The sequence below is a fragment of the Ovis canadensis genome, chromosome 12 (genome assembly GCF_042477335.2).
Source record: "Ovis canadensis isolate MfBH-ARS-UI-01 breed Bighorn chromosome 12, ARS-UI_OviCan_v2, whole genome shotgun sequence".
Lineage (NCBI taxonomy): Eukaryota > Metazoa > Chordata > Mammalia > Artiodactyla > Bovidae > Ovis > Ovis canadensis.
The window spans coordinates 71,873,047-71,890,233 of record NC_091256.1 but is presented as its reverse complement, the minus strand read 5'-3'; the positions used below and the strand labels follow the sequence as shown (position 1 = coordinate 71,890,233).

At 39.2% G+C, this 17,187-nt stretch overlaps 2 protein-coding genes across 16 annotated transcripts in view; both read left to right on the top strand.

Annotated features, from left to right (window-relative positions):
* The window catches only part of LOC138416142 (torsin-1A-interacting protein 2-like), a 45,817-nt gene that overhangs the window by 10,928 nt on the left and 17,702 nt on the right, over positions 1 to 17,187 (top strand). For 6 of the 15 annotated variants that reach the window (XM_069544928.1, XM_069544919.1, XM_069544927.1 and 3 more), the window contains one exon: positions 1,879 to 2,033. The exons of 5 other annotated variants lie outside the window; for them this stretch is intronic. The gene's annotated coding sequence lies outside the window, so the exon portion shown is untranslated. Of the gene's footprint in view, positions 1 to 1,878; positions 2,034 to 6,723; positions 6,804 to 8,007; positions 8,470 to 17,187 lie in introns of all 15 variants that reach the window. 4 more of the 15 variants (XM_069544922.1, XM_069544915.1, XM_069544921.1 and 1 more) reach the window with 3 other exon arrangements.
* LOC138416144 (torsin-1A-interacting protein 2) lies at positions 8,585 to 9,154 on the top strand. The gene has a single exon (XM_069544930.1). It carries the CDS (start codon positions 8,672 to 8,674, stop codon positions 9,065 to 9,067), a length of 396 nt encoding a protein of 131 aa, XP_069401031.1. The 5' UTR covers positions 8,585 to 8,671; the 3' UTR covers positions 9,068 to 9,154.

Genomic DNA, 17,187 nt, shown 5'->3' with positions numbered 1-17,187 from the left:
TGGTTGTTGTTCAGTTAGTCCAACTCTTTTGGGATTCCATGGGCGAGCCTGCCAGGCTCCTCTGTCCATGGAATTCTCCAGGCAAGAATACTGGAGTGGGTTGCCTTTTCCTTCTCTAGGGATGAAACCTGAGCCTCCCGCATTGGCAGGTGGATTCTTCATCACTGATCCACCAGGGAAAGCCAAATTGCTGGTACAAATTCAGAAATACGTAACCTTAGTGCTACTAGGTCTCACTATTGAAAACTGCTAATTAACTTTAAAAGTTTGGCTCCTAGTGTTTTAAATTGAAACTGTGGGCAGAATTTGAACCATGGACTTGTGTCCACTAGGGCAAAGTAGATTGAAATGCACCGGTAAATGTCTAAACCAGTTGTTCCCCTTTGTGGAATGCCAGCAATGCACAAACACACCTGTTATGTTTGTCAGTTCTTTGCTTTTTTTTTTTTTTTTTTTGACTGCACCTCTCGAGGCTTGTGGGATCTTAGTTCCCCAACCAGGGATTGAACCCTGGTCCTCGGCATTAAGAGCTCAGAATCTTAACCACTGGACCACCAGGGGAGTTCTCTTTGTGTCAATTCCTATGTGACTCAGGATAGTTTTTGTTCAGCTTATCTTCTTTCAAAGAGGGAATAGTGTGTGTGCCAAGTAGTGCTGGAGTGTGCCTTCTCTCTGTGATCTCAGAACTTTGCCAAATTAAAAGTTAATTCCTCACAAACAGACTGAAAACTTCTTTCAGGAGCATATATATTCCTAATATATTTTAAGCAAAGAATTATTTTAGATTATGTGAATTTAAAAAGGAGAGGAATTCTTTTTTTTTTCATACTTTTAAATCTGTGTTGTGTGTGCTCAGTTGCTCAGTCATATTCGACTCTTTGGGACCCCTTGAACTGTAGCCCACAAGGCTCCTCTGTCCATGGAATTTTTCAGGCAAGAATACTGGAGCGGGTTGCATTTCTTCCTCCAAGGGATCTTCCCAGCCCAGGGATTGAGGCACCTCTTGCGTCTCCTGCATTGACAGGCAGATTCTTTACCACTTTACCTGGGAAGCCTTACTTCTTAACTCTCAACATCTAAATTTAGAACTGGTTAATGAAATAAGAAGCTTTTGAGATTTCACTTTATATGTGAGACTTATAGGAGAAGATACCCTGGAGAAGGAAATGGCAACCCACTCCACTATTCTTGCCAGTTAATTCCATGGATAGAGGAGCCTCATGGGCTACAGCCCATGGAGTCACAAAGAGTCAGACACGACAGAGCACACACGCATGAGACTTCTAGAGAAACTATATCATACGAAAAATAGTTTTGATTATTGATTAACTTTAGAATAAAATATTCCACGGAAGAAAATATTTAAAATGGAAAGTCAAGAAAATTTAGAGCATTTGTATTTTTTCTGTGTCTGTCTTTTGGTTTTATGTATTATATGAGGACTTGGCTGAAATGATAAATTTGCCTGGAGAAGTCGCTCCAACTCTACTCAATCTGAAACATACTATGCAGCCTAAAAAGAATAAGGTGGTTTTTGTCTATCAAAGGCAGATTTGAACTAACTAACATGCATTCAGGAAATAGTGATTCTTGATATAGACTTGAGCTGCCATTTTTTAGTAGATGTAAATTTCACTGGTTTAAATAGAACTGCATTTTCTATTTTGATGTTAAAGCACTGTGTTCTAAATTTTCCTCTAATAAAGCTGCAGAAAACATCTCACACAAAAATTTTGATTTAGGGAGTTCCCTGGTGGTCCAGTAGTTAGAACTGGGCATATTCACTGCCATGGCGCAGGTTCAGTTTCTGGTTGGGGAATTAAGCCTCACAGTGCAGTTAAAAAAAAAAAAAAATTGATTTGTGTTTTTCTTTTGTAGAGTTGGTCTTCTGTATCTACAAGTCTCATGTCTGTGGATTCAACCAACCATGAATAGAAAATATTTGTGGAAAAAAATTCCAGAAAGTTCCAAAAAGCAAAACTTGAACTTGCTGTGCTCTGGCAACTATTTACTTAGAATTTACTTTGTATAAGGTATCGTAAGTAATCTTGAGATGTGCATAAGTTATATGAAATTCTGTGCCATTTTATATAAGGAACTGGAGTGTTCATCCCTCCGTGCATTTTGGTATCTCTGCGTGATCCTGGATTGAATCCCCCACTTATATAGGATAACTGTATAGAGTTTATGTGGTAGAGAAGCCTTTTAAACTTTGTTTTTTGCTCACTATTGTTGGCTGGAAGGTTCTTGAAAATAAAAACATTCTAACTTCTTCTGTGGGCCTTCCATAATTTTCTGTGATTTCTATAGGTAATCTTTTTATATCCATCTAAAAGCCCTTAAAACCCACCCTGGTGGCTCAGACAGTAAAAGCGTCTGCCTACAATGCAGGAGACCCAGGTTCGATCCCTGGGTAAGGAAGATCCCCTGGAGTAGGAAATGGCAACCCACTCCAGTACTCTTGCCTTGAAAATCCCATGGATGGAGGATCCTGGTAGGCTACATTCCATGGGGCCGCAAAGCTGAGCGACTTCACTTTCACTTTCAAAAGCCCTTATAAGACCTTTACCTAAAGCATTGGTTCTACTCTGGATTCCCTGGACATCCAGAAGTTCTGTAAGGTTTTTCTCTTTGTATTTATAATATTTAGCATTCTGCCTAGAACATGTTGGTTTGTTCCCCAGCTACTTTCAGCATTTCTACAAGCCTAATGATGCACAGTGGTAGAGATGTGGGTTTGATCTCTGGGTCTGAAAGATCCCCTGGAGTAGGAAATGGCAATCCACTTCAGTATTCTTGCCTGGAGAATTCCATGGACAGAGAAGCCTGGTGGTCTATAGTCCATGGGGGTCACAAAGGGTCACATGTGACTGTGCATGCATGCAAAAATGGTTATCATATATTCACCTCAAATCAACTACTTCTGACTTAAGCTAATGGTGTTGAGAAAGGAAACAAATCCAGAATGTCTCAGTGTTTCCAACTTTATGTTACAGATGCTTTGAATATTCTCTCTGATTTAAAGTATTGAAAATTTCTGAACCAGGGAACACTGGTTTTTCACTTGTTTTATTAGAAGTTCTGACTGGCAGAGTTACATGTCTAATTAATAAAATGAGAAAATGACATTATTACAAGAATGGTAGTTGTTCCGGCATTCTTCCAAAGTGAGATCTGAGAGGGAAGCCTAAGAATGAAAATAGCCTTTGATAGTGGAATGATTAGGAACCATTCCTGCTCAATGGTTCTGAACCATTTCAGGTTCCTTTGGGAATCAAAATGTGTGTACAGTTCACTTTTGAACACAGTTTGGATTGTGTGGGTCAACTTACATGCAGATTTTTTTCAACAATAAATAGTATGGTACTGCATAGTCTGTGGTGCTTTGAATCTTAGGATGTGGAGGAACCCTGCTTCCACTGCAGGGGGCGCATCCCTGGTGCAGAACTAAGATCCCTACTTGCCATGCTGTGTCGCCAGGAAAAAAAAAGGAATGTTACTTCACAGATGGAGGATTACTGTTGAATGCTTGGCCAGGTGAGGCCAGTCAAGGTTCTTTGGGCTTCATCTTGCCTGGAAGGAGAGTGCTTCTTTTCTAATATGCACAAACGCACCGTATGAAAAAAACAAAGTGCTGCACAGAGATGTGTGCCTTTATAGAATATGCCAAGATAAACTTTGCTTTCCATTAGGTAGCTAATGGAGAAATTAATTCCATTAATTAACATTAGGTAGGGTTTCCCAAGTAGTTCAGCTGGTAAAGAATCCACCTTCAATGCAGGAGACCCTGGTTCGATTCCTGGGTCGGGAGGATCCTTTGGAGACAGGATAGGCTACCCAGTCCCAATATTCTTGGGCTTCCCTGATTACTCAGACAATAAAGAATCCACCTGCAATGCAAGAGACCTGGCTTAGATCCCTGGGTTGGGGAGATCCCCAGGAGGAGAGCATGGCAACCCACTCCAGTATTCTTTCCTGGAGAATCTGTTGGACAGAGGAGCTTGGCGGGCTATAGTCTGTGGGGTCGCAAAGAGTCAGACATGACTGAGTGACTGAACAACAACAACAAATAGTTGATTTACAATATTATATTTTCTTTTACCTTGTTTCTAGAAAGAGATAGTTGCTTGTAGACATAGCTCCGTGTCTTTCTATAGGGTTCCTCTTCCTCAGTCACCCACCTTGCCTCTGAACAGAATAATTGCAGCTGATCTTCTTGTCCCCAGTGTGAAAATTTGGTTTTGCCTATTAATCTGTTTTTCTAGCCTACTCCGATTTTCTGCTCTGCTCTAAAGAGTGGATATATGTTTAAGTATAACTGATTCACTTTGCTGTATGGCAGAAACTTAACAACATTGTAAATAAACTATACTTCAGTAAAAATTATTTAAAATATAAAAATGAAGATAGAAATAGAAAAAAAAAACCAAATAGAGGTTATGTAAGTTGTTAGGATTTGTGATACCGTGACCATTCATGTATCTCCAACCATTCAAAGAAAAAATGTTTATGATTATCTTTGAAATACTCTGTATGCCTTTCCTGCCCCCATCTACTTCCCTCTCCCATCAAAGGTAGTAATTATCCTTGTGCTTTTCTTTTTTTTTTTTAGCTTTATTGCATATTTTTCCTAAGCAATATATTTAAACTATGTAAATGGAAACTATTACATCAGAGAGAGTGAGTGTATGCTTTTTATAAGAATACTTTTTTTTTTAATAGCCATTCTACTGTTTGTGGACATTTTGGCTGTTATTTTGCTATTATACAGAGAACTACCATGAATATTTTTATTCATGTTTTTAAATAAACGTATAATTTTCTCTAGGGTAGTTACTTAAGAGTGGAGTTACTGAGTTATAGGAAACTCACATTCTCAGCTTTATTAGATACTGCCCAAAATGGTTATACTAATTTATGTTCCATCATTAGGGTGTAAGAATTCAAGTTGCTCTGTGTTTTCTGATATATATTTAATATATCAAAATGGTACATGTTTTATTGGGAGGAAAAGTAAAGGAGAGGGAATATTGTCTCACTGTGCTCAGAGCCATAGGGGATTAGAGATTAAGGGGATGAAGTATAATCAGGAAGCTTTGGGCTCCATGTGGTGATTGACATAAGCAGAGGTACAGGTTTGATGGGATTGGTTGGTCCTCATATTTTCAAGGAGATAATGGTAGTGAAGTTGTGAGGGCAAGAAGTGGGAAGGTTTGAGAATCTTGCCAGGAGTATTTTGGGAAAAGCCTCTTCACTCTTCCAGTGATAAGGCTGGGAATGAGTTAGGAGGCCAGTAGTACGTGATCTTGTTCTGAGCATTTAGTGCTTTGGAGCCCCCTTTTAACTCTCCTCTTACCTGTAGTGGTTTGGAGGACCAGGGGAGGGTCGGTTTTGTCTGAAACACATGGAACACTAGAGTTCTCTTAGTTCAGGAATACTTGGAGCTCTCAGTTCAGTTGCTCAGTCGTGTCCAACTCTTTGCGACCCCATGGAGTGCAGCATGCCATGCCTCCCTGCCCATCACCAACTCCTGGAGTTTACTAAGACTCAAGTCCATTGAGTCAGTGATGCCATCCAACTGTCTCATCCTCTGTCATCCCCTTCTCCTCCTGCCCTCAATCTTTCCCAGCATCAGGGTCTTTTCCAGTGAGTCAGCTCTTCACATCAGGTGGCTGAAGTATTGGAGTGTTAGCTTCAGCATCAGTCCTTCCAGTGAATATTCAGGACTGGTCTCCTTTAGGATTGACTGGTTTGATCTCCTTGCAGTTCAAGGGACTCTCAAAAGTCTCTAACACCACAGTTCAAAAGTATCAATTCTTTGGTGCTTAGCTTTCTTTATAACCCAACACTCACATCCATCCATACATGAGTACTGGAAAAACCATAGCTTTGACTAGATGGACCTTTGTTGGTAAAGTAATGTCTCTGCTTTTTAATATGCTGTCTAGGTTGGTCATAACTTTTCTTTCAAGGAGTACACGTCTTTTAATTTCATGGCTTCAGTCACCATCTGCAGTGATTTTGGAGCCCAGAAAAATAAAGTGTCTCACTGTTTTCATTGTTTCCCCATCTATTTCCCATGAAGTGATGGGACCAGATGCCATGATCTTATTAGTTTTCTGAATGTTTAGTTTTGAGCCAACTTTTTCACTCTCCTCTTTCACTTTCATCGAGAGGCTCTTTAGTTCTTCGCTTTCTGCCATAAAGGTGGTGTCATCTGCATATCTGAGGTTATTGATATTTCTCCTGGCAGTCTTGATTCCAGCTTGTGCTTCACCCAGCCCAGTGAGTCTCATCATGTACTCTGCATATAAGTTAAGCACTGAACATATAAGCACTTGGAGCTCTAGTGCTTTCTTAACTCTTAAAGTTAGAGAAATGAAGGTTGGGAGAAGGGTGGATTTATTCTGAGCATTTGGAGCTTTAGGACTTCTTGACTCTGCTATACAGAGATGTGGAGTCATGGGGGAGGGGAAGTCTTGCCTAGGGACTATAGAGCCCACATTGTCAAACTTGTTAATTTTTGCCAGTCTGGTTTAAATGAAATATGGTATCTTGTGGTTTTAATTTGAGTTTCTCCTTTTTACTCTAAAAATTCCAAAATGCTATATCTTTTCAACATCAAACTTAGTCATATAACTTTACCATTAACTTCTGTGTTAAACCTCACAATAATGTGGATTTATTCTTCATCTCTTCGTTGTACCCGATTTCCTGATTCAGCAAGTGAAACTTCTGCTCTAGTGGCTCCTGACCGTAGACCCTCAGGGCAATCTGCTATACCCTATGTTGCCACCACAAAGGTCAGAAACCCTATTTTGTGTTCACTCTTGCCTAAGGGGGCTGGATTGGTAGCCTTCACACATTGTCACCTAACCTCATAAAACACATCAGTGTATCCACTCTGATTCTATCTCACCCCATCTGGAGCCCCCACCAAAATATTTGCTCCATGTTGCAGCCCTGTCAGAGGTGGCTCTTCAGTTATCTTTTAAAGTTGCCATTTTAAAATCTGAGAATCACAGCTACTGTTGATAGTCTGTAAGGAAAATGCTTTGGCTGATCACAGCTAAGGATATAACTGCCTCTGCTTTTCAGGCTGTATCTTTATACAGTTTTAACCCTGTGAAAATGGGACACCCATCTTCCCCAATGTTCCTTAGTGCTCTCACAGCATCAGGCCTCAGAATTCACGAAAGAATTGCTGGAGAAAGGCAGGCTATATATTGTATTCTGATGATCTGTGGCACACTGTAGGTGGCTATCTAGTTGTTCAGTACATCTTACTTTACCTCACCTTGTTTACTTGTTACATTTAAATGTCATGAAAGAGTACAAAGATGGTGAAAGTGTCTCTAAATCCCAACTGATTTACTAGGTATGTCCCAAGAATAGTTCAGGACTGTGCCTTAATTGGCTTAAACTTAAATGTGTATAAGCCTATAAAGACGGATGTGGGCAGTGAGGCGTGTCCCTTATGGTTTCTTTTCCAGCCTTCAAAAGGATTTCACCCAACTTTCTGTGGTTGGTTATTAAGAATATTATCTAATAATTTTGTAAGGTTTTCCTTGCATTGAAGTCTGTTTTAGAAGACTGTCACCATTGTTAACATTATCCCACCCATTATGGTAATACTATATATATGGCACCCATTTCATGGAAAACAGATAAAAGAAATCTCGAAGTTTTATCATGTATACGATTATACAGACCATATTATTCCCAAAGTGCAAAAGGAGTAGGAAAAATAAATATATAGTCCTAAAAAATAAATGAGACTAGTACAAATCTTAAATGAAGCAAAATCTTCCCTGTTGCCCAGTCGAGCATAAGAATAACTCCCAACAGATAAGTTGGTTTAAACCCATATAAAGTTGTCATGGGGAATCCCATGAGACAATTCTTACACACCTTGACTGACCCAAATGATTTCCAAATGCATGTTTCTAATGATATTGTGAGCAACTCAAAGCCCATATGAGTTGTCTGAAGTTTTATTATTTACAGGTATATGAAGCATTCCCAGAACCGTTCAACCAACTCAACAGCAGCTACTTCCCTGTGACTGGGTCCTGATTAAGGTCCTCCCAAGAAAGACTTCATTGGATCCACGCTCAAGAGGACACTGCCAAGTTTTCCTGACCCCTCTACATCGCTATAAAGCGCTAAGGCCTTAAGACTTGGGTACTTGTATTACAACGGCAAGAGTGCCAGCACCCACCAAAGACTCATTGGACTGTCAGCTTCTCTTTCACCAAACAGACATAATAACTTACCAGCAAAGCAGAGTAAGCCAAGTGTCTCTGCAAATACCACCACCTGATAACACACAAGAAAAAGTAACTTAGACTAGAACCCTGTCTTTTCTTAAGAAGCTGAGATTTAAAGGAGCTATTGTGACATCTGTGCTGCTAGTAGTGACTGATAACATAGACTGGATCAGTCCCTGAGTTTGGAGACTGGCTACAAGTGAGTGAAAAATAGACAACAAAATCTTGAAGAATTGCACGGAGGTGCAAGCCAAATTTTACCCTCTCCAAGTAATGGTGGCTGGACTGAGAAAGTGCTAAACCAAAATTGTAATAGGTCTGGTTACTTGGGTGTTTCTCTTTATTATCATTGTTGCCTCTTATTGTTACATTTGCTGTCTGTGTTGTCTCTCCAGGTCCCAATGTTCTCAGATAATTCACATTGCCCTGACTGTGGGCAGCAGTGGTTCCCTAGTTTAGAACTAGGGCATTGGTTGTACCAAACTGAACTGGTTGAGAATGAATGTTACCAAGTCTTCTTAGACCGTATAAACAGAGCTGATTATTGCCCTGAGTGTTATCCTGATAATCCTGCTAATAGAAGCCTTGTTCTTCCTTGGTCTTTCCCACTTGAGTGGGCTCCTCAAAATCTTACCAGGTGGACCTTTGAAAAAGCTTGCCACCCATTTCTTCTGGGTCCTCCACTGGTTAGAAAAAGAATACATGACTCTAGAGTCGCTGGTTTTAACCCTGCACTACAGTTAATCCTGACGAGGACAGACAAAACCTTAAACAAAAAACTTGGCCAAAGCAAGTAACTTCTTAAACAGTCAAGATCATGGAGACTCTAGAGGGTTTTGTACTAGTAGCCCAAGGAAGATGGAAAATGACTCCTTTCTAAATCTGATCCAGACTGTCACTGCTTTGGGAAACTGCTTAAATTGTTGGATCTGCTTCCAGGGTCTATGCATTTCTTGTTCAGCATAAATTTAATTAGTAGTCCAAGCCAGACTGTTCCTCTGGAACCTGACTAATCCATATTTCCTATGTTTTGGAATTAGCTTGCTCCTCCTAAAAATCTCCACAGCGTAATCATTGATGTTATGACAAGGTAGTCCTGGAGGAGAAGCCTCATGCTGTGTGTACTTTAATTATATTCTAGTAATAACTTTTGTGGGAAAGCATCCTTGTAGCTGAATTCTAGATTATTCCAGTAAAACAATTAGTTAATAATCTATATTGTTCTAAATTCCATCTCATATATTAATCATTGATAACTATATATATATATAAGATTGATTCATATCTAACCAAATATTCATCATTGGCTCTATTTGGTTTATCCTCAGTGTGGCTTTGACATTATTAACTGGTCACTGTCAGAGAAACCACATTCAATCAGGCAACACCTATATAGGTTACAGAATAATATGCAGAAATGCCACTATTTAGTTACTTGGCTCTACATAAGCAAAGACTATCCTCTCTTTGTGGTGACTGAACTTAGAATGTCCTCCTCTGGAAATGGAAAAGTACCTGTATTAGAAGCTAGGTGACAGAAGGAGTTATCAAACTTGACTCCATATAGATTATGAACAGTTTAGGGGGAGCATTTTTCTTAGAACTAAGAAGAACTTACCTGACATTGGCCTCATTCTGGCCTTCACTTGTTCATAAGAATCATGGAACCAGAGTGTGAGTTAAGAAACTTGGGAAAAAGTAGCTGAAAACATCTCAGAGTCCACTTAACAATTTAAAAATTCCACTTAAGATGCTAAATAATCCATTGCTTATGTAGCAACTCAACAATGTTCTCAAGGTCCCAGGTTCTGTCTTTCCCCTCTGGGATCCTTATTGTATTGGCTTTTTGTCCTCATAGTTTTCTCAGTACAATGTAGCTTGTTGCTGCTCCAGACATTTCAATCTCTCTCAAAAGACTGGAAGTAGGGAGAAAAAAGCTTTGTCCTTTCAAGTCTCTGTTTTTTATTTGGGAAGAAAATCTTTCTCTCAGAAGTCCCTCAGATTTTTCCTTACATCTCGTTATATCAGGGATTTTCCCTTACATCCTGGATTCACAAGGGAGCCTGGAAACCTGACAGAGGGGAATGGAGTTGACATTGCCTGGGTAGGACACATTGTCTCCCCTAATAAAATCAGGGCTCTTGTAGGAAGAAGTGAGGAATGAATGGCTGTTGGTGTGCAACAAATCATGCCTGCCACATGTAGTTAAAAGTCATTTGTTAGTCTGTATACAGAATGTACCCCAGAGATCTTCCCTGTATCTGCCTTATGTCTGTCATGATTGACGTTCTTTTCTGTCCTATTGCTGAATAAATTGTGTGTGGACTGCTATACTGAGTGAAGACTAATTAGTTTATTATTAATCCTTGGTTAAGAACTACACTATCCTAAAGCTTTATCTAAAAAGTGAACATTTACTTTGAGGTATTGCTTTTGAGGATGGTATTATAGTCAATATTACTTCTAAACTTTTTTAGACACACACCAAAAAACACTACTTATGTTCAATTCAGGAGAATAGAGAAAGGTCCTTTTGTTTTTGTTTTAACCAATCTCATTCTTAAACAGTGGCTTCCCTGGTGGCTCAGAGGGTAGAGAATCTGCCTGCAATGCGGGAGACCTGGGTTCAATCCGTGAGTCGGGAAAATCCCCTGGAGAAGGAAATGGCAACCCCCTCCAGTATTCTTGCCTGGAAAATCCCATGGACAGAGAAGCCTGGTAGGCTACAGTCCATGGGGTTGCAAAAAGTCGGACACGACTGAGCAACTTCCTTCACTTAGAGAATAGAGAAAGGTCCTATTGTCTTTGTTTTAACCAATCTCATTCTTAAATAGTAGGACATTAAATGGATTTATACAGTTTCAAGTCAGTGCCTCGGTGAGCTTGTCAAAAATGCAAATTTCCTAATCTCACAGAAGTTTTGATTTCCAAGGTTTCTTATGGGGCCCAGGAATCTACATTTTATAAATAGTGCCTCAGAAGCTTCTTATGCAGATGCTCTATGAACCATACCTTGAAAAATACCATAGCAGCGTATCCATCATATTTAGTTACCTAGCTTAAAAGACTGGGAACCGAGAGTACTCATAATACTGTAAGATAGTGGTAGTTATTGTACTTTGCCAGTGACATATAAAGAGGTTTCATAGCAGACTGAAGGACTCGGCTGATACTTCAGGTCATAACTCGGTCACATTTTTCTCAACTGTTTGTGGGGAGGACTCTATTGTGGCCCTTAAACAGTTCTGTCAGGTCTCATTATAAACTTTGTGAGTATATGGGTGAGAGAAAGAAATCAAAAATACTAATTTTACTGTTGCATTAAGAAGGGTACTTTGCCTTCTTACATGATTATTATCACATACCTGGTATGGTCAGCTCTCAGAAATAACATGTGGTAGAGGTCTTTAAATGGAGCAAGGGGAAAAATTCAGAAAACTTCATAGCTTTTCAACTCAGGTCTTTAGTAGGACTTCACTGGGTTTAAAACATTGCAGACTATTCTAAAATACTCATTTGTGGTTATGAATAATGAATTTGAAAGTATAAGTGTATTCCTAAAATTAATTCTCATGGCAGATGATCCACTGTTGTGGATGATGTGGGCCATATTAAGCTCCACTTTCATCCTCTGGGAGAGTTGATAATATTACTTACATGTAATGGTGGCCATTTCTAAAATGACTTCCAGAACTTTCTGTTACTTTAATGCAGACCTAGGAGTAGAAATTTAATGGAAAGTACCAAAGAGAAGGCTATCTTGGGTTGGGTGACTGAGGTAAGATTCATCTCTTAAGTTGTAGGAGAACATAGTCCAGGCAAGCACACATGCAAGAAAGAATTCCATGACATCCAAAGAGTAGGTGGCAATCAATACACGTGTCTGTCAAAGTGAGTTGAGAGCCACACCCCTCTCTCTCTCTTGAGTCTCCCCTGGCAGCCCTTGAGTCTCAGTGCAGTCTTCGGAACACAGCTTGAAAACTGCTTGTTATAGAGGAAAAATAATGGCCTTGCAGCCAGATGACCTGAGTTTGTCTTCTAATTCTGACATTATTAAATGAGCTTGGGCATTTTAACCTTTCTTTGTCCAGTTTCGTCTGTGAAGTAAGTTGTGTAATAATACCTACTTCATACTGTTGTGAGGTTTAAATGTGATATGTGTCTGTCAATCAGCACCACAGTAAGTCTTTAGGATGAGGAGAGGTACAAGAGAATGAGGCAAAAATTAGAACTAGGGGTAAGATAGAGTCTCAGCTTTAGAATAAGGATTAAGGCCAACTGTTAGAACTGGATGCTAAATTATCAAAAATTTCTTAGATCTTTTCTGATGAAGGATAAGATTTATCTTGTAACTGAGGCTGAGCCTGTAGTTGTGTGAATCACATGGTCTGAGATGAAGATTAAGAGACTGAGAGGGATGAATGACTCAAGGCAGATCCTTGTCACATTTTTTTTAGGCCCCTCTATAGTCATAATTGTGGTAGATATAACTAATTTATTATATGATTTATTATCACCTGAGACTTCACACAATGCTGAAAAAAGCAATTAGAAGTTGAATGTGTGTAAACTTACACACATTCATATGTGCTAGAGTCACAGTTCAAGCCTAGATTTGGAGTGCCTTGTAGTAGGTTTACTGTGTGGTTTTATTGTTGTTTAGTATCATGGTTAACAGCCAGGGTCCCACAGTCAGAATACCTGAGTTCAAATCACCTGAGTTCAATCCTAACTCTGCCTCTACTAATTGTGTGTTCTTGGGTAAGATTCTTAACCTTTCTCTGTCTCAATTTCCTCATCTGTAAAATAGAAGGAATATTAAGTCCATATGTCGTAAGATTGAAGTTCCCAGGATGGAATAGAGGTTGGGTAAGGTCCTACCGCTCTCCCAGCCCCAGTTTGATTCTTGAGAGTAGCTTTCCTTTGTTCTGTCTCCTCTCAGCTGGTTGTGACAAAATGCATGGGAAACTGTTGTTGAAGTGTGCCTTTGTAACCGAAGTTAATTATGTGTGGGCTCAGAGTTAACCCTTAGAGGTTTTTCGTTTTGATTCTTTTCCTCACAGAAGCTATTACATTACATTTTATTACTCATTTAAAAAATTTATTAACATCAATCATTTTATAGAAAAGTGCTGAAAATAGTATTCACCTATGCAGCCAGATCTAAAATATATTAACATGGGAAAGATGCCCTGTGCTCTTGGATTGGAAGAATTAATATTGTTAAAATGGCCATACTACCCAAAGCAGTCTACAAAATGTAATGTGATTCCTTATCAAATTACCCATGGCATTTTTCACAGAAATAGAACAAATAATTCTAAACTTTATATGAAACCATAAAAGACCCAGAATTGCCAAAGCAGTTCTACGGAAAAAGGACAAAGGAGAAGGCACAACTCTCTCAGACTTCAGGCAATACTACAAAGCTACAGCAACCAAAATGGCATGATATTAGCACAAAAACAGACATACATGGGTCAGTGGAACAGAATAGAGAGCCCCAAATTAAACCCCCACCCCTGTGATCAGTCTTCAACAGAGGAGACCAAAAATATACAATGGGAAAAAGACAGTCTCTTCTGCAGGTGATGTTGGAAAAGTTGGACAGCCACAGGTAAATCTATGAAGTTGAAACACACTCTCATACCATACAGAAAAGTAAGTTCAAAATGTCCTAAAGATTTAAACATTGAAACCATAAAACTCCTAGAAGAGAACATATGCAAAACATCTGACATAAATCATACCCATATTTTCTTAGGTCTGTCTCCCAAGGCAATAGAAATAAAAACAAGAATAGATGGGACCTAATTAAACTTACAAGCTTTTCCACAGCAAAAGAAGCCATAAACAAACAGACAAGCTACAGACTGGGAAAAAATATTTGCAAATGATGCAAGTGACAGAGTCTTAATTTCCAAAATATACAAACAGCTGATACAATTCAACAACAGCAAAAAACAAACCGGATTGAAAAATGGGCAATTTTTATACAATAGTAGGATACAAATTCTATTCAAGGTTTTATAAACTAGGAGACACTGAAACATATACAGGGACATAAAACAGTTGCAAATTTTTCATGAACTAAAGATATTGAAATCATACACTATAAATCTTAATCATGTTGAATTGGTTCATGGTGCTTCTACTTTTCTGTATTTTCATTTTGATAACTTTTGAGAGTTTTATATTGAAGCTCCAAATAAAAATCTTTATTTATCTACTTAAAAAATAGTAGAACTATCTGTAATTTTGTTCTGTATTTTCCAAGTCTCCTGTAATTATGAAAAGAAAGAGAAAAAGAAAAATGGACAGAAGACCTAAATAGACATTTCTCAAAGAAGACATATAGATGACCAATAGGCACATGAAAAAGATGTTCAGCGTCACTAATTAGAGGAATGCAGATCAAGACTAAAACAATGAGGTACCACCTTATACAAGTCAGGATGGCCAAGATTAAAAAATCTACAGATGGAATTTCCCTGGTGTGCAGTGGATAAGAATCTGTCTGCCAGTGCAGGGGACATGGGTTTGATCCCTGGTCTGGGAAGATTCCACATGTTGAGGAACTTAAGACCACGTGCCACAACTACTGAGTCTATGCTCTAGAGCCCACAAGCCACAACTCCCGAGCCCGCTTGGTATAACTACTGAAGCCTGCATACCCTAGAGCCTGTACTCCACAAGAGAAAGCCACCACGATGAGAAGCCTACGCATCGCAAGGAAGAGTAGCCCCCACACTCTGCAACTATAGAAAGCCCAGCCCACAAAGCAACAAAGACCCAGTGCAGCTGAAAATAAAAATATCAAAAAAGAAAAAGCAACACTTCTTAGAAAAAAAGTCTACAAATAGCAAATGCTAGAGAGGGTGTGGAGAAAGGGAACCCTCCTACCCTGTTGTTGCAAATGTAAGTTGGTGCATCCGCTACAGAAAACAGTATGGAGTTTCCTCAAAAAAACTAAAAATAGAATTACCATATGACCTAACAGTCCTACTCCAGACAAAACTATAATTCAGAAAGATAGGGGATTTTCTGGTGGGTCAGTGGTTGGGATTCTTTGCTTTCACTACTGAGGCCCTGGGTTTAATCCCGATGGGGGAACATCCTGTAAGGTTCTTGGCATGGCAAAAACAAAAAGATACATGTACCTCTGTTCATAGTGCCGAGACTGTTCACAGTAGCCAAGACATAGAAACAATGTAAATGTCCATGGATAGAAGATGATACGTAGAATCTAAAATATGACTCTAATGAACTTACAGAACTGAAAGACTCACAGAGAATGCATTTGTGATTGCCAACAGGGGAGGGAAGGTAGGGAGAGGCGTTGAGTGGGAGTTTGGGGTTAGCAGATACAAAGTATTATATACAGAATGGATAAGCAACAAGGTCCCTGTGTAGCACAGGGAATGCTAATCATAGATAAAGTATACTAACATTTTGCCACATATACCTCATTTTAAAAAAGATGCTTAACAGGTGACAGTTGAAACTCATTCTTGTTCTCATCCTCTTCCTATCCTTTCCTCCACAGAAGCAAACATGTATCTTTTCTGATCATCTGTTTAATTTTTATGTACATTTAAACAATGTACATTGCAATAAAAAAGTTGAACACTTTCAACATTTTATTACTCAGTAACAGTTGTATATGCATCAGTTTGTAAAATTACTCTTACAGCTTCTAATTTTGTGTGTTCCAGGCTGCTAAACTTGGTTTTATTACTGCAGTGCAGAGATCATTCTATGTACCAAACAATGAACACCTGCCAGGTTGTCAAAGCATTACCATTGATACATTGAGATGGAGCGGAAAGGGTGCACCTTAAAAGACAGAGCCAGGGAACATCCATGGTGGTCCAGTGGCTAAGACTCTGAACTCCCAAAGCAAAGAGCCCAGATTCAATCCCTGGTCAGGGATCTAGATCCTGCATGTCACAACTAAGAGTTCACATGCTGCAACTAAAACCCAGTGCAGCCAAATAAATATGTAAAAGGAAGATCAGGGCACCCACAACAGAAGAAGCAGTGAGGCAAATCTGTGTCCCTCTTCAGGGAAGTCCTGGGATATTGAAATTAAGGAAGGCATCCCTTAGCCTACTCCCTGTTATATTCTCCATAGACAATAAAACTGTATTATTTGAACCTGATTTGAGCCCTCATGGAGACAATTAAAGGAAAACAGTAAGTTTTGCTGCAGATTTCAGGATCATAGGGAAGCAAAGATACCTACCAATGATAAGGCTACGTTTTATTTAAGAGGGAAAATGAATCATTGTAACCTCTATAAATGGGGCACTGAAAACCATTATTTCACAATTGAACTTGTAAGGGATTCACTAAAAGCAAACATCTTCTGTGCTAAATGAAGCATGTAGGTCTTCATCAGTTTTTTTTTTTTTTCTTTCAAGATACCATCAAAGATGGGTGGTGGTGGTGGTGGTAGTTGTTTTTGAGATGCTCATGGATGGTTTTTCCTGAAGCTGCAAAAAGTTTTAAACATGTCCATTTTCCATCAGAATGAGGTGCTGCCTCAGTTCTGTTATGCAGTCCAGAGGTTTCTAATGCACACATTTCCGGGTATGGGTTAGACACAGTTCAAAAAATTGACCTGCCTCTGGAATCTGCCTCCAGGTCTCCCGGATACCCCACCATGTAATTTCTTCTGAAGATACATCAAGAACTTCTGTGATTATATCATTTCTTCCTTGTAGCCTTAAGGGAATACTGGTTCAGCTATGAACAGCAGTGTGTGTCAAAGGGTCTGAGGGAAATGGGCTACAGAAATGATGTATGCCTTGTGATAAGAAAGGCATATATTGAGCACTTGTAAGATTATAGATATATCTCTGCTGTTCCTTTGCAGATTGCTGATTGACTGCAACCTAGTTTCCAAGTAATGTGT

Excerpts from the sequence above, each read along its gene's own strand:
- LOC138416144 (XM_069544930.1), top strand. The coding sequence starts at position 8,672 with ATGTTCTCAGATAATTCACATTGCCCTGACTGTGGGCAGCAGTGGTTC.